The 20,817-nt window shown below is 61.5% G+C and overlaps 1 protein-coding gene across 4 annotated transcripts; it reads left to right on the plus strand.

The window, feature by feature from the left end:
- The first annotated feature begins 11 nt into the window (after window positions 1-11).
- Window positions 12-20,719, plus strand: PCNX3 (pecanex 3). Of its 4 annotated transcripts, none has more exons than XM_045486770.1 (35): window positions 12-678; window positions 1,052-1,239; window positions 1,466-1,565; window positions 1,688-1,727; window positions 1,827-1,922; window positions 2,158-3,285; window positions 3,792-3,915; window positions 4,001-4,179; window positions 4,642-4,732; window positions 5,090-5,225; window positions 6,520-6,641; window positions 7,445-7,598; window positions 7,868-7,900; window positions 8,163-8,334; window positions 8,441-8,551; window positions 8,916-9,007; window positions 9,182-9,291; window positions 9,473-9,578; window positions 9,685-9,777; window positions 9,956-10,106; window positions 10,902-11,046; window positions 11,397-11,574; window positions 12,605-12,713; window positions 12,878-13,007; window positions 13,399-13,457; window positions 13,573-13,788; window positions 14,444-14,697; window positions 17,040-17,270; window positions 17,442-17,545; window positions 17,848-17,995; window positions 18,088-18,318; window positions 18,403-18,677; window positions 19,060-19,193; window positions 19,277-19,575; window positions 19,652-20,719. In XM_045486770.1, the coding sequence occupies exons 1-35, from the start codon at window positions 526-528 to the stop codon at window positions 19,847-19,849; spliced, it is 6,090 nt and encodes a 2,029-aa protein (XP_045342726.1). In that variant the 5' UTR covers window positions 12-525; the 3' UTR covers window positions 19,850-20,719. The 4 variants fall into 4 exon arrangements, with proteins under 4 accessions (XP_045342726.1, XP_045342724.1, XP_045342723.1 ...); XM_045486768.1 differs by having other exon boundaries at window positions 25-678; window positions 4,004-4,179; window positions 6,481-6,641; XM_045486767.1 differs by having other exon boundaries at window positions 26-678; window positions 6,481-6,641.
- Window positions 20,720-20,817: the final 98 nt, after the last annotated feature.

Raw genomic sequence — 20,817 nt, forward strand, 5'->3', positions numbered from 1 at the left:
CCACGGTTGGCTGGCGGCTCGCGGTTCCTTCCGGCCTCCCCCTTGGGCCGGCTCCTGCAGTAGCCGGGCGAGCGCGGAGCCCGAAGAGAGTGACCTGTAACCCCGGAAGTGGACCTCAGGGTCCCGGGGCTCTCCCCGGGCCAGAGCCGAGGGAGCCGTCGTCTGCACCCCCGGAGCACCCACTCCACGCCCATCTCTGGATGCCGCCGACGGGTGCCCGGCCCGTGCCCCGCGCCTGCCTACCGGATCGGCCCCTCGGAACAGTTCTGGGCCGGGGGTGGGGGCCTGGACCCCGCCCCTGATGAGGCTCCACCCCCGCGCCCAGGCCTCGCTCCGCTGACTGCTCCGGCCGGCCCCGCCCCCTGCCCGCCCCCTTGCCCGGGCGACCCCTCTCCCCCGCTGGGGGAGGCCATGGCGTGAGCTCGAGGCCGGGCCCCGGGGCCCTCGGGCGCCAGGCGGGGCATGGGCCGGCGGCCGCCCCCATGAGGGTCCCGGGAGGGGGGCGCGCGCATCAGCGGCGGGGCCATGGGGTCGCAGGTATTGCAGATCCTGCGCCAGGGGGTGTGGGCCTCGCTCACCGGCGGTTGGTTCTTCGACCCGCACCAGAGCACCTTCTCCAACTGCTTCCACCTTTATGTCTGGATCTTCCTGCTCACCTTTCCCTTCTTGCTGTACATGGTGAGATGCTGCCGCCACCTGTGACTCTCGCGGGGAAAGGGAGGGTGGATGTCAGGGAGGGGTGCCAACCTCGTAGGGATTCCGGGCTGTGCCTTGGGCACTTGGGGTGTGGAGAGGATTCACTGCAGCGTTTGGGGTAGGTGGAAGAGTGGCCAAATTAGTCTTTTGTTGGGCTGGGTGACCTTGAGCCCCTCACTTAATCTGACTCCAGTTAGAGGACCGAGCTTCTCGACAAGGTCTTGGTACCAGCTGTAGCAAGGGATGGGCGATGAAGTCTTGTGAATTTGTGAATCCTGGCTCTGACTGTGGTGGTAGGCCTACCCCATGGGGCCAGGGCTGTATAAAGAGGAGCCTGACTTGCTGCCATCTCCAGGTCCTGCCCCCCAGCTTGATGGTGGCCGGTGTGTACTGCCTTGTGGTGGCTGTCATCTTCGCTACTATCAAGACTGTGAACTATCGGCTGCATGCTATGTTCGACCAGGGCGAGATCGTGGAGAAGCGCAACTCTGCCATGGGGGAGCCGGAAGAAGAGCCTGCACAGGGGGACAGCAGTTTGCCCAGGTTGGTGGGGTAGGGGTTGTGTTGGGAATTGAGGGGTCCTGGTGCCTGGCCTTAAGGTTTGGGGGCTTCGGGGACATGGCTCCGTGAGCAGTTGAGTGCTAGCTCTGCGGTCAGCCCCAGACTTTCGAGAGGACCCTGGAGAAGAGAGGAGTGCCGGGGATGGTGGAGGAAGTACAATGGCAAGAGGGGAGGTCAGCTGAAAGCTGATGTTTTTCTCCACTGCTAGGGACCCCGGAGTGGAGATGACAGTGTTTCGGAAAGTGAGTTCTACACCGCCGGTACGCTGTAGCTCCCAGCATTCCGTGTTTGGCTTCAATCAGGTCTCGGTGAGTGGTTCCTAGCGTCAGTCTGTCCCGCTTCTCTCTTGGGAGCCCGACCCCACTGTGGGTATGTCCTGAACCTTCGTTTTACCCGCCGTGTTCCTTCATTTGTTTGTCTGTGTGCCTAGGAGCTGCTGCCCCGGATGGAGGACTCCGGGCCCCTCAGAGGTAGGTGGCTCCTGCTCAGGGCTGAGTTTGGTGGTGTGGAACGGGATGGCACACCGGTGCCTTGAAGTCCTGCTGACACCTGTGGGGCCATGGTCGCAGACATCAAGGAGCTGGTTCGGGAGCAGGGCAGCAACAACGTGATCGTGACCTCGGCTGATCGAGAGATGCTGAAGTTAAGCTCACAGGAGAAACTGAGTGAGTGGGCATGATAGGGCAGGGACTTGGCAGTGGCGGGAGGACTAGCTGACTTGTCTTTGAGTCACCCCAAGTTTTGTTTCTCCGGGGCTCTCTTTATCCTTCAGGTTGGGGCCTCCTCACTGTCCTGCCCCCGCTGGGCTCTGGGGAAGCAGCGGCCTTAGGACCCTCTTAGCGACCGGTTCCTTTTGCAGCATGCCCCTCCCTCACTTTCTGTCTTCCTTTTCTCTGATAGTTGGAGACCTTCCCCAGACACCCCCGGGGGCTGCCCCAGACCCCTCTCTCCCCAGCACAGACTCTTCAGAACGTTCTCCCCTGGCTGGGGATGGAGCCCCCTGGAGGGGGAGCAGTGTGGCCGATACTCCCATGAGCCCCCTTCTGAAGGGGAGCCTCAGCCAGGAGCTGAGCAAGAGCTTCCTGACCCTGACCCGGCCTGACCGGGCCCTGGTGAGGACCAGCAGTCGACGGGAACAACGCCGGGCAGCAGGCGGCTACCAGCCCCTGGACAGGCGGGGCTCTGGGGAGCCCACACCCCAGAAAGCCGGCTCCTCGGATTCCTGCTTCAGTGGCACTGACAGGGAGACGCTGAGCAGCTTCAAGAGTGAGAAAACCAACTCCACCCACCTGGACAGCCCCCCTGGGGGGCAAGCCCCGGAGGGCAGCGACACAGACCCACCCTCTGAGGCTGAGCTGCCTGCGTCACCAGATGCTGGAGTCCCCTCAGATGACACCCTGCGTTCCTTTGACACGGTCATAGGAGCAGGGACGCCACCGGGCCCAGCCGAGCCGCTCCTGGTCGTGCGGCCCAAGGACTTGGCCTTGTTGCGGCCCAGCAAACGACGGCCACCCATGCGAAGACACTCCCCACCTGGCCGTGCCCCTCGGCGGCCCCTGCTCGAAGGCGGGGGCTTCTTTGAGGACGAAGACACCAGCGAGGGCAGCGAACTGAGCCCGGCCTCCAGCCTCCGATCTCAGCGCCGCTACAGTACCGACAGCTCTTCTTCTACTTCCTGCTATTCCCCCGAGAGCTCCCGTGGTGCAGCAGGGAGACCCCGGAAGCGACGGGCCCCCCATGGGGCTGAGGAGGGGACGGCTGTGCCCCCCAAGCGGCCCTATGGGACCCAGCGGACGCCTAGTACCGCCAGCGCCAAAACGCATGCCCGAGTGCTGAGCATGGATGGGGCAGGGGGCGATGTCCTCAGGGCCCCCCTGGCTGGCTCCAAGGCTGAGCTGGAGGCCCAGGCGGGGGTGGAGCTGGCTGCTGGGGAGCCCGCTCTGCTGCCTGCTGAGGCCCACAGGGGACCTGCCGCCAACCAGCCCGGCTGGCGGGGGGAGCTGCAAGAGGAAGGTGCTGTGGGGGGAGGTGAGTGCCCGCTCTGCTGGGGGTGGGGTGGGGAGACGAGCTAGCTATGGGCTTGGGTTTGGACAAGGGCTAGGCTGCAGAGGAGCTGGTCAGAGTCAGCTCAGCCCCTGTCTCAGGGAGCAGGTGGAGGTGGACTGAGTGAGTGAGAGGCGTCTGCTGAACCCCTCACCTGAGCAGGGCCGAGAGACCTCAGACACCTGGCTCCAGAGCTTGGCAGTTAGTACAAAGCCTCCGCCCGTCGAGGATCCTCAGCAGCTGCGTTCGTTGTCCTGGGCCGCCAGTGGGGCAGGGCAAGGTCCTATCTTCATTTCCAAGCGTGGAAACTGAGGCACAAGTGTGGTTTAGGTGACCTGGGTAGGCCCCAGAGGCAGGACAGAGTTGAATGAGACCTGACACTTAGCTCCGTGCAGGAGCAGCTGCTGCCTGCTCCCCACCCCCCCCACCCCACACTCCCCCCGACGTGTCCAAGCCCGTGTCGCTTATGCTTGGGGCCTCTCTCTGGGCAGCGGCCGAGGAGACCGGCAAGCGGGACCGCACAAGCAGTGTGAGGCGCACTCAGGCGATCCGCAGGCGCCACAATGCGGGAAGCAACCCCACCCCTCCAGCCTCTGTTATGGGCTCGCCGCCCAGGTGAGCCCCTGCTGGCCGGTTGGAGGGGCAGTGGGGGCCCGTGGCTCTAAGTGGCGCTGACCCGTGGGCCGACCCCCCTCTTCAGCAGCCTGCAGGAAGCTCAGCGGGGCCGGGCCGCCTCTCACTCCCGGGCGTTGACGCTGCCCTCCGCCCTGCACTTTGCTTCCTCGCTGCTGCTCACCCGGGCCGGCGCCACCGTTCACGAGGCCTGCACCTTTGATGACACCTCCGAGGGCGCCGTGCACTACTTCTACGACGAGAGCGGTGAGCCCCTCCCCCGAGTCCAGCGGCCGAGCCCCTGAGCCCGGCTGACCCCACAGCCCCTGGCCCTCACGCGGGCGTTCTCGTAGTCCTCGCGGCAGCGTTTGCTGTCGGGCACGTACCACGCTCTCAGCCCCGTGGTGACCGACCGCTTTACCCGTGCTGCCTGACCTCAAACTTGCAGCCGCCCTGAGGCCACGGGGTAGCCTCGTAATCCTTGCCCTGCTGCTAAGGAGGCTGAGACACAGACTGAAGTCACAGCTGAGCAAGTGGCGGGAGAGAATCCCCAACCCAGGGCGGGCTGACCCGCGGTCTCTCTCCTCTCCGGCTCATGGTCCCTAGGGGCTGGGCGGCCACCCAGGAGGACGTAGCACGCGGTTCTTCCTTGCATGACGGTCCACGTGGGTCAGGCCTGGATGCTCCTGTCCCTGATCTGCTGCTTTGTGTCCCATACCCTTGCCCCAGGCGTGCGGCGTTCCTACACCTTTGGCCTGGCTGGAGGCGGCTACGAGAACCCTGTGGGGCAACAGGGGGAGCAGGCAACCAATGGAGCTTGGTGAGTCTCCAAGCTTGGGCTCGCCCGGCCGGCAGCCTGTTGGGCCGCTGTTTCTAGGGATTTTCTCTCTTCCCTGGGCTGGGGCAGGGGCAGCTCAGAACCTCTAGGAGAAGAGGGTGGAGAGTGGCAAAGGGCAGGCCTATAGGGGTGCTTACGCTGTAGGAACACGACATCTCTAGGCAGGAGGCTTCTAGGAACCAGGGCCTGGGAGGGAGGTCTTTCTGCCACCTGTTTCCTATGTGTTCTGTATCTGAGCAGCCCCCTTAGGGCCCCAGTTGTGGCCTGACTTTGGCCTCAATCCCCCCGCTGTCCCAGGGCTCTCCAGTGGCCTAACCTTCATGGCTGCTGTTCCCACAGGGACCGCCACTCACACTCCTCCAGTTTCCACTCGGCTGATGTCCCTGAGGCGGCAGGTGGCCTGAACCTGCTGCAGCCAAGGCCAGTGGTTCTGCAGGGTATGCAGGTGCGCCGCGTGCCCCTGGAGATCCCAGAGGTGAGGAGCCAGCGGTCAGGGAAGGACCTGCGGGAGGGGCAGTGGTGGGGCGGCAGGTCACTGAGCACTTGCCCAGGTACCAGGAGGGACGAGCCGTTCCAAGTAAGGGCTCCCGGGGGCCCTGAGGTGTCCATCCTGACCTTTGATGGCTGACACTGGGCGTGCAGGCTCTCTGGATCTCTGGGGCCCAAGGAGTTGTTTATTTGCTTATTCAGCAGGCGTGTCTAGGGTATCTCCTTTATCCCAGAGGGGCCCCTACTAAGTGGGGATGACGAGTGTCGACAGTGATCCCTGTGGAAGAGGCGCTTTCTTCCACGTACTTGGCTGTGCTGCTCCCTGTGCTGGGCCCAGGTGCACTGCATAGCACGGGGCACTCTGTTCGTGCTTGTTGCCTTAGCGGGGTTATTCACGGGCTCCCATCTCACTCCCAAAAGTACCCCAGTTTGGACAACGGCTTACAGGATCTAATAACGGCAGAAGCATTAAAGATGCTTCAAAGCCAGAGTCAGAGTTTAGAGAACAGTCGTGAAAGGAGCACCCACTCATCTAACACTCAGGGTCACAAACAGCATAAGCAGTGCCCAGAAGCCCCACGTGTCCCTTTCTGGTGCATTTATTCTCCTTACTTGTCACACGGGATAGGCACCACGGTCCTGAGACAGCTGATGGCCACATCCAGAGGCAGGGGCTGTGCATCTTTGGCTCTGCATTGTATCCCTAAGGCCCAGGGCGAGGCCTATAGTTGTGCCCCATGAGTATTTGTTGAACGAAAGATGCAAGAAATCCAAAGAGATTAGGTATTTGCCCGGGGCCTCACAGTACTGGCATTGGCACTCAGGCCTGTCATCAGGGCTGGTTCCCTGTGTGCTCTGGGATAGGACGGTCAGAGTGAGCCTGATGGCTCTGTCCAGGAGGAGGGTAGCATTGCACTGCGTCCCAAATGTGGATTTCACCGAGCCCAGGAAGAGGTGGGAGAGGCTGCCTGAGCGGGGAAGACACGGACGGCACTGGTGACTGTGGCCCGCAGCAGCCCCGGCAGGTCCCCAGCAGCCATTGAGCCATTGAGTCCTAGGAACCTGGAGAGAGGATCAGGCCTTTGTGATGGAGCGTCAGGACAGGCCACAGGGCTGCTCGATGGCGGGGACTCTGTGCTGGAGGAAACGGCTGACCAGCCAGTGTGCACCGGGCAGGGGGATGGTGGCAGTGGACTGTGTGGGGGGCGAGGGGCTGATGGCTGCGGCTGTGGGGACCGCAGTTTGACCTGCTGGACCAGGACTCCCTGCACGAATCCCAGGAGCAGACGCTGATGGAGGAGGCGCCACCTCGTGCCCAGCACAGCTACAAGTACTGGCTTCTTCCTGGCCGCTGGACGTCTGTGCGCTATGAGCGGCTGGCTCTCCTGGCCCTCCTGGACCGGTGAGTGCCCACCCGCCTTGGCCCCCAGCCCCTGGCCCCCTGGCCTTCTGAACCCTGTAAACATATGGAGGCCATCACGGCAGCAGGAAGCCTAACCGTTGCCGGGGGTCACTGAAGGTGTGTCAAGGGCTGGAGTGGGGTTCTGCTAGGTCCTTTTGGAGCATGAAGGGGTGAAGGGGTGGCCAAGCGGATGGGGCTCTAGTTACTCCCCCGTCCCAAAGCTCCACTCAAGACCAACCATTCTTGTCCGGTCTCTTGTTTATATCTGTTTCTGTTTTAGATTTTATCGAATAGAGGTCCACGGTCTAAAAAAGCTCGCAAACTCTTTGTCTCAGCTTTCCCATTTCTCGGGGGTAACTGAGGCCCAGGAAGTTAGATAGAGAAGTCAAGTGACTTCTCTTGTCTGCATGGATGACTTGGGCCTAAGAGCCCGTGTCCTGGCTTCCATGGTCTGGATTTCCTCCCGGCACTGCAGCCAGTGTTTGTGGGGCACTGCCTGTGTGCATGGCATGCGTAGGCTAGAGACAGGCAGTCCCCAGAGCAGTGGCACTTGGAGCCTACAGGGTCTAGAAGGGACGAAGATTGAGATTCACGGTAGCAACGGGGTGGCTTCCTAGAAGAGGTGCGAACTGGCCTCCATCCCTGAGAGGTATAGATTCCGACATTCAGAGGATGAGGGGGTGGCGCAGGCGCAGGCACAAACGTGGGCCTTTGTGGCTGGGTCCTGTCCTCTGTGCTCCACCCACTTTTGCCCCCCTAGCTGGTAAGGTGTTGGGTGTGCCCTGACCTTGCTGTCTCTCCAGGACTCGGGGGCTGGTGGAGAACATACTCGGCGTAGGCCTGAGCAGCCTCGTTGCCTTCTTGGGCTACCTGCTGCTGCTTAAGGGCTTCTTCACGGATATCTGGGTCTTCCAGTTCTGCTTGGTCATTGCCTCCTGCCAGTATTCCCTGCTGAAGGTCAGTCCTAACTCCCTGGGCCACCTCCCTCCCCGCCCCACCTCTTTCCACATGCCTCTTTTCCCATAATCCATTTTGAGGGGTGTGAGCTGGAAAGCAGATAAGACGCTTGAGATTCCCTGTAACCAGCCCCTTGTCTTACAAATGAGAGAGCCAAGGCTCAGGACAGTTTAGGATCCTGCCCTGGTTACTCCTGACAGCCAGTGGTGGAACCAAGCAGGTCCTGGGCTCTGGCCTCTGTTGCGAATGTAGCTCCTGTCTTTTTCCAGAGTGTCCAGCCTGATGCAGCATCTCCCATGCACGTGAGTAGAGTGCTTTCCCGAGGGTGCTCAAATGTGGGGCTGGCAGGGGCTGAGACCAGGTGTGCAGGGGTCTGGGAGGGGCAGGGCTCCCTCACCACCCGTATGGCCTCAGATCCTCAGTCCTGCCGCCCTCACCCTGCCAGGCTTTCTGTCTTAGATTCAGGGCCACGGGTAGGGCACGTGAGCATGTGCGTGTGTGCGCGCACATGTGTGCGGGGTGGTCAGTGGGGGAGGCCTGGCCCCTCACAGTCCCACTCCCCAGGGCCACAACTGGGTGATCGCATATAGCCGGCCTGTCTACTTCTGTATCTGCTGTCTGCTCATCTGGCTGCTGGACGCCCTGGGCTCAGCTCAGCCCTTCCCACCCGTCTCCCTGTACGGCCTCACGCTCTTCTCCGCCTCCTTCTTCTTCTGTGCCCGGGACGTGGCCACTGGTGAGATTGGGCAGCCTTGAGGTGACTCGGGAGTGAGGCCCCAACGGTGGGCCAAGGGGTGGCCTGCAGGCTGACCGGCCGGGCCTTGGCTTTCCCTCCCTGGCAGTGTTCACCTTGTGCTTCCCGTTCGTCTTCCTCCTGGGCCTCCTGCCCCAGGTCAACACTTGCCTCATGTACCTGCTGGAGCAGATAGATATGCACGGCTTTGGGGGTACAGGTAGGGGGCCCATAGGTGGCTTGCGTGTCGGGAGGCAGCGTGGGGCCCAGGAGGGGCCTTGGGTTGGGTGTGTGGCTCCAGCCTTTTGCTGAGTCTTCTCCTGTGTCTATACTGTGGGTATCCATAGGTGTGGATCAAGAGCCCGTTACCTCCCCCTGCTTCCTCCCCTCCCCAAACAAGTGGTTTAAACCCAAGAATGCCAGAAGCCCTGAAGGCCTCTCGGGGCTCGAGGAGCAGAGAACAATGGGCTAGTGATGGGTCCCAGGGAGGTTAGCCTGTGAGAATCGAGGGGCAGTGGGGTGCGGGTGAGGTGGGGCCGCAGCAGGTAGCGTTCGGGCCTTACCTGCTGTTTCTCACCTGACAGCCGCCACCAGCCCGCTCACTGCCGTCTTTAGCCTCTCCCGCAGCCTGTTGGCTGCTGCCCTGCTCTACGGCTTCTGCCTTGGGGCCATCAAGGTAGGGATGACCTGTGGGGTGGGGGGCATGCTGAGGCCCAGGGGTGTTGTTGGGACAGGACTGTGAATTGGGCTCAGCAGTGGCTTCTCCCGGGGCAGGGGGAGGGGGCGGTGGATCCTCCCCTCCCCCCACGCTTACCCTGCCTCCCCTGACCAGCATGGGTTCTCTCCCCAGACTCCTTGGCCGGAGCAGCACGTCCCTGTCCTCTTCTCGGTCTTCTGTGGCCTCCTGGTGGCCCTGTCCTACCACCTGAGCCGTCAGAGCAGTGACCCCACCGTGCTCTGGTGGGTGCCTGCACGTGCCTGTCCGTGCGCATGTGTGTGTCTGCGTGTGTGTCCGTGCATGGCAAGGGTTGCGGGGGCGGGGGTGTTCCGTGCACGTGCCTGGCCCCAACCGACCCTGGTGCCTGCGGCAGGAGTGTGGCCTCTGCAGACCCGGGCCTCTGCCTCTTCTCACCCACCCCAGGTCTCTGATTCGGAGCAAGCTCTTCCCCGAGCTGGAGGAGCGGAGCTTGGAGACGGCTCGGGCCGAGCCCCCAGACCCACTGCCAGACAAGATGCGCCAGTCGGTGGTGAGGGGCTGGAGTGTGGGGTTCTAGTCTTGGGGTGGGGAGCTGACAGGGTGTGGTCAGCCCCCCGGGCGGCGGGCACCCACGCTGGTGTTTCCCGGCCCTGCAGCGTGAGGTCCTGCACTCTGACCTGGTGATGTGTGTGGTGATCGCCGTGCTCACCTTTGCCATCAGCGCCAGCACCGTCTTTATCGCCCTGAAGGTTCGTGTGGCATGGGCCACCCCTGTCCCCTGGGTCTTTGCCGGAGCCTCCTCCACCTGAGGGCCCTGGGCAGCCATGGCCTCGTGTCTTTCTCTGCCCCTGCCCAGCCCGTGCCCAGGCCCCCTTGGCTCCTTGGCCTGCTCCCCTTGGCTGAGCCTCTGGCCTCTCCCTCCTGCAGTCGGTGCTGGGGTTCGTATTGTACGCACTGGCTGGGGCCGTGGGCTTCTTCACGCATTACCTGCTGCCGCAGCTCCGCAAACAGCTGCCCTGGTTCTGCCTGTCGCAGCCTGTGCTGAAGCCGTTGGAGTACAGCCAGTATGAAGTTCGAGGTGAGTGCCTGTCCCCACCCCTCCGCCCCTCCTGCCCTGATTTCCTGGTTGACCTGCAGCCTGCCAGCAGGGGGCAGCCTCCACCCAGGCTGTCCTGACCACGCTGACCCTGCAGCCCCTTCGAGGGCCCTGCCTGCCTTCTCCTGCCTGCTGTGCCCCAGCTTGGCCCCTGCTTTGCTCTCACCCTGCCTGCCCTGCCCTTTTCCCGCCTCTTTTGCTTTCTCTGAGGAGATGGAGGAAGTAGAATTCCAAGGCTCTAAAGGGATCTGTCGTCCGGGATCACAGATTGGTTTCCAGTAGACCAGGTCTGCCTGGCTGATTTTCATTTGAGCCCTGTGATAAAAACACCTTTAAGTCTCTGTTTAATCGTCTGGTTTTGTTATGCAAAGTTCCACGTGCCCTGTTTTACTTAAGCGATAAAAGATTTTGCCCATCCCCACGTGACGATGATCAGCTCAAGCCAGGTGGCAGTGGCCCCTGACGAAGGGCCCTGCAGCTCAAGGTCACAGTGCATAGGGGCCTCACCCAGCCTGCCTTGGCTCCAGTGGGCATGTTGGATGGCCTCATTCCATTTGTTTTCAGACAGCAGAACAGGCAAAGAGTGTGCCCTGGGCCCCTGATGTGCCCTGTCCGGGCCTCATTGCCCTCATTTGAGCTGCCACAAAGCTTCTAGGCACCTGGAGAGCCATGTCCCCTGGTTTGTCCTCCCTCCAGGTTCCCTCTGGGAGCGCACCTGACTTGGCCCTGCGGTAAGAGGGGAACACACAGAGTCAACAGTCCTGCCTTCTCTCGCAGGCGCTGCCCAGGTGATGTGGTTCGAGAAGCTGTATGCCGGCCTGCAGTGCATCGAGAAGTACCTCATCTACCCTGCCGTGGTGCTCAATGCCCTCACGGTGGACGCCCATGCTGTCGTCAGCCACCCAGACAAGTTCTGCCTCTAGTGAGGACTGCCCCGCCCCCACCATCCCACCACTTGCGTTCCCACGTGACACGTGGGATGCTGAAGCCCACAGAGGGAATGAAAACCTGCCTCCGTTGCCCAGCCAACTAAAGCAGGATTCGGGCTTCTGACCCTTTCTGCTGAGACAGTTGCCTCTTGGAAAACAAACGTGTCTCCCAGATGTGTCTAAAAAGGGCAGCCCCTTTAGAGAGCAGAGGCTGAGAGTCACCAGCCCAAAAGAGCAGGGCCCAGCCCAGCGGCGCCCAGGCCAGGGCCGGGGAGGGATGGGCAGCCATCTCCTCTGCCTCCTGAGCCCTGCCTGGCACATAATGTCTGCTTCTCGTCTACAGCTGCCGGGCGCTGCTGATGACCGTGGCTGGGCTGAAGCTGTTGCGCTCAGCCTTCTGCTGCCCGCCCCAGCAGTACCTGACCTTGGCCTTCACTGTTCTGCTCTTCCACTTCGACTACCCACGCCTCTCCCAGGGCTTTTTGCTTGACTACTTCCTCATGTCCCTGCTCTGCAGCAAGGTGAGGTGGTCATGTTGCAGTCTCTAGGCTGTGCGGTGGGAACGGGGTGGCGGGGAGAACTCCCCCAGGGGCCTGCGGCCCTCGCAGCTGCTGTTCCACATCAGCCCCACCGTGGGCCTTCTCAGCAGTTTATCCAGGGGCACGGAGGAAACTGGTTTAAAGGGCTAAAGTGACTTGCCTCAGGTCCCCCAGAGAATTGGTAGCCAGCCAGGACTTGAATCCAGGTCTGTCTCACTTGGCTGCCTGTTCTCTGAATCATGGTCTTTGGTCACTTTCCTTATAAGCAGTTAAGGCAGTTCAGACTTGGCCTTGTCCTCTAGATACCAGCCTCTGAGCTCTGCCCCTTTGCCAGCCACAGCCCTGGGGAGCAGTTAAGAGCTGAGTTTCAGAAGCCCCTGGGGCCTGGGTATATCCAGACTGCTCTGCCAGGCTGTGGGATCCCCTGATCAGGGGTTGGGGGAGGGGATCACTGTGAACAAAGAACCATTCCTCGGCACTGTACTGGAAGCCTGTAGTGGTACCTTCCTAGCCCTGGGATCCCAGCAAGGATCCCAGCATAACCCTGAGCCTTTTTCTTTTACATGGGTATTCTGGTCTGGTTTTCTGGTCTGGCCCAGAGTGGTAGAGATCCAAACCGTATCCCCTTCTGAGGGTGGGGCCTGTGACTGTCTCTTGACTCTCAGTATCATGGTTGAGGCCCAGCCTCATCACTGACTGATGGCCCGAGCAAGTCATTTGCCTGCCCTACCTTTTCTGAACCTCACCTTTCCGATCTGTGAAATGGGACAGCAATAGGAAGCTTCCAGGGTGGTCCTGCAAATAGATGGCTAATGCTCCTGTAGAGGGTTTGCTAACAGTAACGGATACTTTGAGCCAGGTCCGGAGAGAAAGGGCCGGGAGTGATCTTGAGCTTGACTCGCACGTGGGCAGCCACTGGGGTAGGCTTGAGGCTGTAAATGGGTACTTGACAGACCCTACCTCTGTGAGTGACCTGTGTATCTTTCACTTCTCCCCTCTCCGACCCTGCCAGCTGTGGGACCTGCTGTACAAGCTGCGTTTTGTGCTGACCTACATCGCGCCCTGGCAGATCACCTGGGGCTCGGCTTTCCACGCTTTTGCCCAGCCCTTTGCCGTGCCACGTACCCAGCCTGCCGCCCGCTGCCTGGGTGGGGGTGTGCGAGGAGGGCTGTGGCCTGGATGGGGGGGTGGTTGGGGGCACGGGGCAGGTTGATGGGGGTCAAGGAGTGGTGAGGGAGGTCAGGGAGGGTCCTGTATGCCTGCCACCTCCTTGACTTGCGCCCAGACTCGGCCATGCTGTTCGTTCAGGCCCTGCTCTCGGCACTTTTCTCCACGCCACTTAACCCCCTGCTGGGCAGTGCCGTCTTCATCATGTCCTACGCGCGGCCCCTCAAGTTCTGGGAGCGGGACTACAAGTGAGTACTGCGGGAGCAGGCGGGTCACCCAGAGGGGACCTGGAAGGGAGAGGAGCTCGGGGCCCAGGTGGGGTGGGGTGCAGGGGGGTGCCACAGCGAGGTTGCAAGTGCTCGGGCACGGTGGGCTTCAGATGGGTGATCTGATGAGGGCAAAACCTGAGTCAGGCCGAGCCTCGGGCTTACACCCTGGGCTTCCTGGTCATGTGGTCCTAGGTGAGTCCCCTCACGTCCCGAAGCCTCAGTCTCGTGTGCAGTGGGGCTGTCATGGCATCTGCCCAGAGAACAGGGGTGTGGGCTCAGAGGACACAATGGTGGGCTGGCGGGAATCATCGTCTGAACCCTGGGCAGCCTCACCCTCTCAGCCAACTGTGTTGTCGTTCTCTCTGAACAGCACTAAACGTGTGGATCATTCCAACACCCGCCTGGTCACCCAGCTAGATCGGAACCCAGGTGTGTACTTGGCCATCTGGGGGCTTTTAGGGCCAGGTGTGTACTTGGCCTCCCTGGGGAGGGAGCCTTGCTTACTTGTCATTTTGCCCATTTGTCTGTCTGTCCTGGGTCTCAGGCGCTGACGACAACAACCTCAACTCCATCTTCTATGAGCACTTGACGCGCTCGCTGCAGCACACGCTGTGTGGGGACCTGGTGCTGGGCCGCTGGGGCAACTACGGCCCCGGCGACTGCTTCGTCCTGGCCTCTGACTACCTCAACGCCCTGGTGCACCTCATCGAGGTTGGCAATGGCCTCGTCACCTTCCAGCTGCGTGGCCTTGAGTTCCGGGGTGAGCCGCGGGGCCTGGGCCTGACGCAGGCTGCTGCGTTGCATAGCGCGTGAGGGCTGGATTCTAGTCCATCCCAGCCCTGGTTTGCAGGATGACCTTGAGCAAGGCACTCTTCCTCCCTAGGCCTGGGTTTCCCGGTGTAAATGGTGAGGCGGCAGGGTCTCCTTTGGCCAAGCTGTGTCCCTGCCCTGACTCGGTCCACAGGGACTGAACAGGCTGCACTGGTACAAGCTTGGGCCCGGAGCTCTGGGATCTCCCTTCCGCTCCCAACTGCCTGCCCTGTGGTCTTGGGCTTGGCCCAGGTTGGGTGCCACCTATGACCCCTGGTGGGTGAGCTAGCTCTTTGCCCTTGGAAGACGTCCATGTTGGATGTCAGCTTCAGAAAAGGCCCCTAAGGGTGCAGAGGGGCTCTAAGCACAGCTCATGGGCACCACGAACTTGAGCAGGTCCCTTCTCTCTGAGCTTCGGTCTTTGCTGTGGCCCCTGGGAGTCAGGAAGAGAAAGGGTTCATTCGTCGATCCGTTTAATAATGTTTACTCACACGGCATCCCCGGGCAGGGAATGACGAAGGCTGGGGCGCTGGCTGGGGAGAAGGCAGGCGGGATGTCCTGGTGGCCCCCTGACTGCCCCCCCCCCCCCCCCCCGCCACCTCCAGGTACCTACTGCCAGCAGCGCGAGGTAGAGGCCATCACGGAGGGTGTGGAGGAGGATGAGGGCTGCTGCTGCTGTGAGCCTGGCCACCTGCCGCGGGTCCTGTCCTTCAATGCCGCCTTTGGGCAGCGCTGGCTGGCCTGGGAGGTGACGGCCAGCAAGTACGTGCTGGAGGGCTACAGCATCAGCGACAATAACGCCGCCTCCATGCTGCAGGTGTTTGACCTCCGCAAGATCCTCATCACTTACTACGTCAAGGTACGTCGGGCGGGTGGCTGGGCGGCAGGGGTCCCCACTAGCGAATGCTCACTGACCAGGAGCGTCCTGAGTGTCATCTTCTGGATTGTTGGGAACCTGTTTTTCCCAAGGGAAGCAGAAGCCTTAGAGAGGTTAAGCATCCTCCAAGGTGCCACCCACCACCGGACAGCAGGACTCAGGGGCCTCAGTGACTTGTGTGGCTCTAGCAGTAGGGTACTGGGGGGCGGGAGTCTCCCTGTCACCCTCCTCTGGAAGATGCACCTTGGGCAGTATCAGGGGAAAGTGGGCAGTATGTGCATGGGTCCCCTCACTGGGCTGCTGGTCCTGGGAAGGGCAGTTGCTGAGGCCAGTCTTCTAGACCACCAGGACCCTGGCCCAGGTCCCACCAGCACAGAGGGACGATAATGCTGCCAATGGTGGCGTTAAATGATAATCATAGAAGTGGCTGCCAAGCAGTGGTACTTACCAAGGGATAGGCTCCTAAACTGGCTGAAACCCACCATACCCTTCAAGAGAGGTCCTGATGTCTCGGCCATGGCAGCTGGCTCGCAGAAGGAGGCGATTAGCCTGAGGCCCCAGAATCAGGAGGAAAGTGGCAGAGCCAGTCTTAGACCCAAGCCTGGGCCTCCCTGTCTCAGTCTGGGTGTGCCAAGCACCTGCTGGGGGTGGTAGGGTTTGTGAGGCACAGTGTGGAGTCCAGCAGGAGCCCTGGACTGGGTTCTGGGAAGCCTGCGATGTCCCCTCCTTTGCTGTGTCTGGTTTATCCGCTTGAGAAGTGGGGATTACTGGAGTTCTGTGAGATGGCAGGAATGATGCAGCTTTGTGACCCCCAGAGTAAGGGAACCGAGGGAGTGGGGTGAGGGTGGTCACAGGCCACAGTCCCTTGTGCCCTCTTAACATCTGCCCTGGGGCTCCTGGCGCGGGGTCTGGAGGGGAGGCCTCCTGGGGCCCAGATAGGCCTGCTCACTTGAGGTCATCTCTGGGGCAGGCGTCTGCATCTCCCAGCTGTCCTCTCACCTCCAGTGACATCCCTTCTGCAGCACACGTCAGAGAAACTGTAATTCTTCTGTGGTTTTTCCTATCCACCCATCCACTTCTAAGGAAGGGCTTGTGAGCCTCACACCTCTCACTGTCACCTAGGAGGCGGCTGTGGTCCAGACCGGGACATTCCCAGCTTCAGGTCATCCAGGGGTCACAGTTCTGTCCACCTCTCCCCCCCCCCCCCCCCCCCCCCACTGTCAGAAAAGTGCTTTTACTGAGGTCACCCTGCTGCCTCCCGGAAACCCAGCTCAAGGCCAACAGCAGCCTTCTCATGGCTGTGCACCAGGCACCTAGCCAGGCTTGGGCTGGCAGGCTGAGATGAGCTCCACCCCAGCCAAGTTTAATGTGCCACGGGGAATCTGACTTGCCACAGATGCAGCTGCCTCCAAAGCTGGGCACGGTCAGAGCTGGGTACAGGTGTCTGGAGGACCTGGGGAGTGCTCTGCCAAGGACAGTGTGGGGTGAAGTTCGGAAGGATGAGTCGGGCGTGGTGGCAGGTGTGCGGGGCAGGGTGCCCCACCGGAGCCACCCTGCTGGACATTCCTCGTCCTGCTGTCTGGGTGCCCTCTGTTCATGGCCAGCTGCAGCACCCTCCCCAGCCCCGGACTGGCCACCCTGTCCCCAGGCACAGGACCAGATCGGCTCCATCCCAGGGTGCCCATGGAATCCCTGTAACCTTGCTGGTTACCAACTGCCAGCCACACACTGCCCATCCATCCTGACTCTACCTTCCAGAAGCTCTTCTCCATTTGCCCAAACACCTGCTCAGCAACCAGCGTTCACTTAAGGGGTACAGGAGCCGCCGACTTTGGGCACAGGATACTGTGCCTTTGCCTTTTTTTCTGAGTGGAAGCCCTGTGGCTGTCACATCTCACCTGCCTAAAGGGACCCATGACCTACGGGCATGGCCTGCAGGCAGCCCCACTACCTCAGCCTGACCTTCCAAGGTCTCTGAGATTCGGATCCCACAGCTTCATGGTGTGGAAGGTTCTGGGGGTTCAGTTTAGAACCCCCTAGCTCCGTCTGCTTTGCTGTGTAACCTCAGGCAAGTCTGCTGTCTAAGCCCCAGTCTCTCTTCAAATGAGGGATCTTCTGAGGCAAGCAGACAAGCACTTGCCACGGGGCAGAACCTTCTAGGCGACGCTGTGTAAGGAGGGGGGCACACTTGCCCGTGTGGCTTCAGGGAACTCAGAGGGGCCAAGGGTGGATGGCCCAGGGAGCATCCTGGTGCTTTCTCTTCCACGACTAGGGCATGACCGCAGTCACTGGCCCCAGCTCTGATGCCTGCCCTCTCCTCCTAGAGCATCATCTACTATGTCAGCCGCTCACCGAAGCTGGAGGCGTGGCTGAGCCACGAGGGCATTGCAGCAGCCCTGCGGCCCGTGAGGGCGCCGGGCTACGCTGACTCGGACCCCACCTTCTCACTGAGCGTGGATGAGGACTATGACCTCCGCCTCTCCGGCCTCTCACTGCCCTCCTTCTGCGCGGTGCACCTCGAGTGGATCCAGTACTGCGCCTCCCGGCGCAGCCAGGTCCGGCCACCGCGACCCTGGGGCTGCCTCCCTCCCTCACCCCACCAGTTCTCCCTTCCCCGTGCGAGTCCCTCTTGCTCTCAGCCTCCCTTGGCCCGGGCCCTGCCCCCCGCCCCGAATTCCCTGTCCTGGTCTGAGCTGGGCTCTGGGGACGGGGTCCTTGTGCCGCAGCCCGTGGACCAGGATTGGAACTCGCCGCTGGTCACACTGTGTTTTGGCCTGTGCGTGCTGGGCCGGCGGGCCTTGGGGACAGCCTCGCACAGCATGTCTGCCAGGTGAGTGCCACAGGTCCGGCCCCGCCTCCTGTATTCCCCCTGCCCCCTCCACGAACAGCTCTGGGCCCGAAGCCCCCAGGAACCACATCAGTCCTTCAGGGTGGCTCCTCTCTGTGGGCAAGACACCTCCCAGTTATGATCATGCCTGTTCCTCACCACCCCGTGAAGGACCCAGACGGAGACGGACCTTGTCAGGCTGTGGAAACTGAGGCCCCGCAGGAAGAGTGGTCCCGGCTCCGACCACTGCCTGGAGAGCCAGAGCTCAGGAACCTTCACGCTCGCCTGTGCCTTCTCTTCCACAGCCTGGAGCCCTTCCTGTACGGCCTGCACGCCCTGTTCAAGGGGGACTTCCGCATCACCTCCCCACGCGATGAGTGGGTCTTTGCAGACATGGACCTACTTCATCGCGTGGTGGCGCCTGGAGTTCGCATGGCCCTCAAGCTCCACCAGGTAGGGGACACGCCCCCAGGCAGGGCGGGGCGTGGGGTGAAGCCCCTCCCCAGGGCGGGGCCACTGACACGGCCCTCCTGTCCACCCCGCAGGATCACTTCACGTCCCCAGATGAGTATGAGGAGCCCGCCGCCTTGTACGACGCCATCGCAGCCAACGAGGAGCGGCTGGTCATCTCGCACGAGGGCGACCCAGCCTGGCGCAGCGCCATCCTCAGCAACACGCCCTCGCTGCTGGCTCTGCGTCACGTCCTGGATGACGCCTCCGACGAGTACAAGATCATCATGCTTAACCGGCGCCACCTCAGCTTCCGAGTCATCAAGGTGGGGATGCCCCTTCCCGCCCCATGCCCGCTCAGCCCCCTTCCTGGCACTGACCCCCTGACCATTGTGTGTGGCCGCCCACAGGTGAACCGCGAGTGTGTACGTGGCCTGTGGGCCGGGCAGCAGCAGGAGCTGGTGTTCTTGCGCAACCGCAACCCCGAACGCGGTAGCATCCAGAACGCCAAGCAGGCACTCCGCAACATGATCAATTCTTCCTGTGACCAGCCACTGGGCTACCCCATCTATGTGTCCCCCCTCACCACCTCGCTGGCCGGCAGCCACCCCCAGCTGCGGGCACTGTGGGGTGGCCCTGTCAGCCTGAGTGCCATTGCCCGCTGGCTTCTGCACAGCTGGGAGAGGTGAGCCCAGAACACCACCCCGAGCCTGTGGGGCTGAGGTCCTGGAGTGAGAAGCAGAGGCTCAGCGAGGTGAAGCCACTTCCTCCTAGGGCTCAGAATGAGGAAGTGCTGGAGCCAGGATTGGGCCCCGAGAGCTGACACCGTCCCAGAGCTGACCTGACTTCATCCTGCTCTCCCAGAGTTGAAGGTGGCCTTTAGCCTTAAGAGCCATTGATAACGTCTCTCTTAGAAGACCCTGCACAGTAGATGGCAAAATCTGTTAGAGACAGGATCCTGGGGCTCAGAGATGTTAGGTGACTTGTCCTGGAGCCGGGGGCTTGTGCCTGCAAGGTCTCTGGCCCTCCCCCTGCCAACCTGTCCCTCCCCACTGCCCCCATCCCAGGCTTCATAAGGGCTGTGGCGCCGGCTGCAATAGTGGCGGGAACGTGGATGACTCGGACTGTGGCGGAGGCGGTGGCTTGGGCTCCCTCAGCAATAACCCCCCCTTGGCACACCCCACACCTGAGAACACAGCAGGTGAGCTGGCGAGGCCGGGCCGAACTGGTGGGTGAGGAGGACAGCCTAGCTGAGATCTCTACCCTCTTATCTGTCTCCCACAGGCAGTGGAGACCAGCCCCTCCCTCCGGGTCCAGGCTGGGGCCCTCGGCCTTCCCTGAGCGGCTCTGGTGACGGGCGCCCCCCTCCTCTGCTGCAGTGGCCACCCCCTCGGCTCCCTGGACCAACCCCTTCTTCTCCCGCCCCCACTGAGGGTCCCCGGCCCTCAAGAACCCCTGGCCCCGGTCTCCTCAGTTCTGAGGGTCCCAGCGGGAAGTGGACCCTGGGGGGTCGGAAGGGGCTGGGGGGATCTGAGGCAGAGCCAGCCTCAGGGAGCCCCAAAGGAGGCACCCCCAAATCTCAGGTAAGGGTCCTGTGGAAGGGTTGGGTCCTGAGCTACTCGGGTCTGCTTTCCCACCAACCTCTCTCCCCTCCCTTAGGCGCCCCTAGACCTCAGCCTCAGCCCGGATATCAGCACCAATGCCTCCTCGCCCGCCAGAGCAGCCCAGGACATTCCTTGCTTGGACGGCAGTGCTCCTGAAAGTGGCACACCCACTGGGATCCTGGGTGACTGGCCTGCCCCTGCTGAGGAGCGTGAGAGCCCGGCTGCCCAGCCCCTGCTGGAGCATCAGTACTGAGTGGCCTGGTACCCTCTGGATCCCAGCCCTAGGATTCAGTAACTTGGATCCCTGGTCTCTGGCCCTCTGCTGGACCACAGAACTGAGTGGCCTTGGCTTCCACATCTGAACCCTGACCTCTGGCTGCCTTAGCCAGCGTACCGGAACTAAGTGGCCCAGACCTCCGGCCTTGATCCCTGATCTCTCATCCCTAGTCGAGGGCCTGGGCTCCCTTAATTGAGGCAGGCAGCCTCCCAGCCAGGCCCTAGAAGTCAAACCCATGGGCTGGTCCCGTTTCGAGCCCGTGGCCAGGACTGTCTTGGCCCCTGGGCCTGCACTGCCTGCAGGGGCAGCCCCTTGGCCTGGACCGGGGGCTGAAATGTGGGAAGGGTGGTTTCTTTTTTTCTTTTCTTTCTTTTTTTTTTTTTCTTTCTTTTTCTTTCTTTCTTTTTTTTTTTTTTTTTCGTGCTTCAGAGATACCAGAATTAATAACACTATTTTTGATTTTGGTTGGCGTCTTCTTTTTCTGTCTGGGATTGTTTGGGTGGAGGGTAGAGGTGGCGGCCAGGTCAAGGTAGATGAGCACCAAGAGGAGGATAAAGGGTGTGGGGCTGGGTTATGATGGAGATAGAGGTAAGGCCCAGGTAGGGTTCACGTAGCCCTAGGTCCCTTCCCCCCCCTAACCTGTTCCTTTTGAAGCCTTGGTCTGAAGTTCATTTTGTTCACTTTCTCATCCCTGTATTTTCAAACACTTCCAGTTCATGAGGCTAGTGCCTATAATTATCAGCCTTGACTTTAGCCGCAGCCCATCTCTGAACCTCAATTTATCCAGCTATAAAGAAGAGAGGACACCTGTCCAAAATGTTTTAAGAATAAATGAGAGCGCGTGGAGAGTAGGGTTCAGTGCTTAGTAAGTGCTCATAAATACTCAGTTTCTGGGCACCTGCTGCGTGGGGTGGATGGGTGGGAAGGGAGGCGGTTGCTAAACG

This window comes from Leopardus geoffroyi, chromosome D1, assembly GCF_018350155.1.
Source record: "Leopardus geoffroyi isolate Oge1 chromosome D1, O.geoffroyi_Oge1_pat1.0, whole genome shotgun sequence".
Lineage (NCBI taxonomy): Eukaryota > Metazoa > Chordata > Mammalia > Carnivora > Felidae > Leopardus > Leopardus geoffroyi.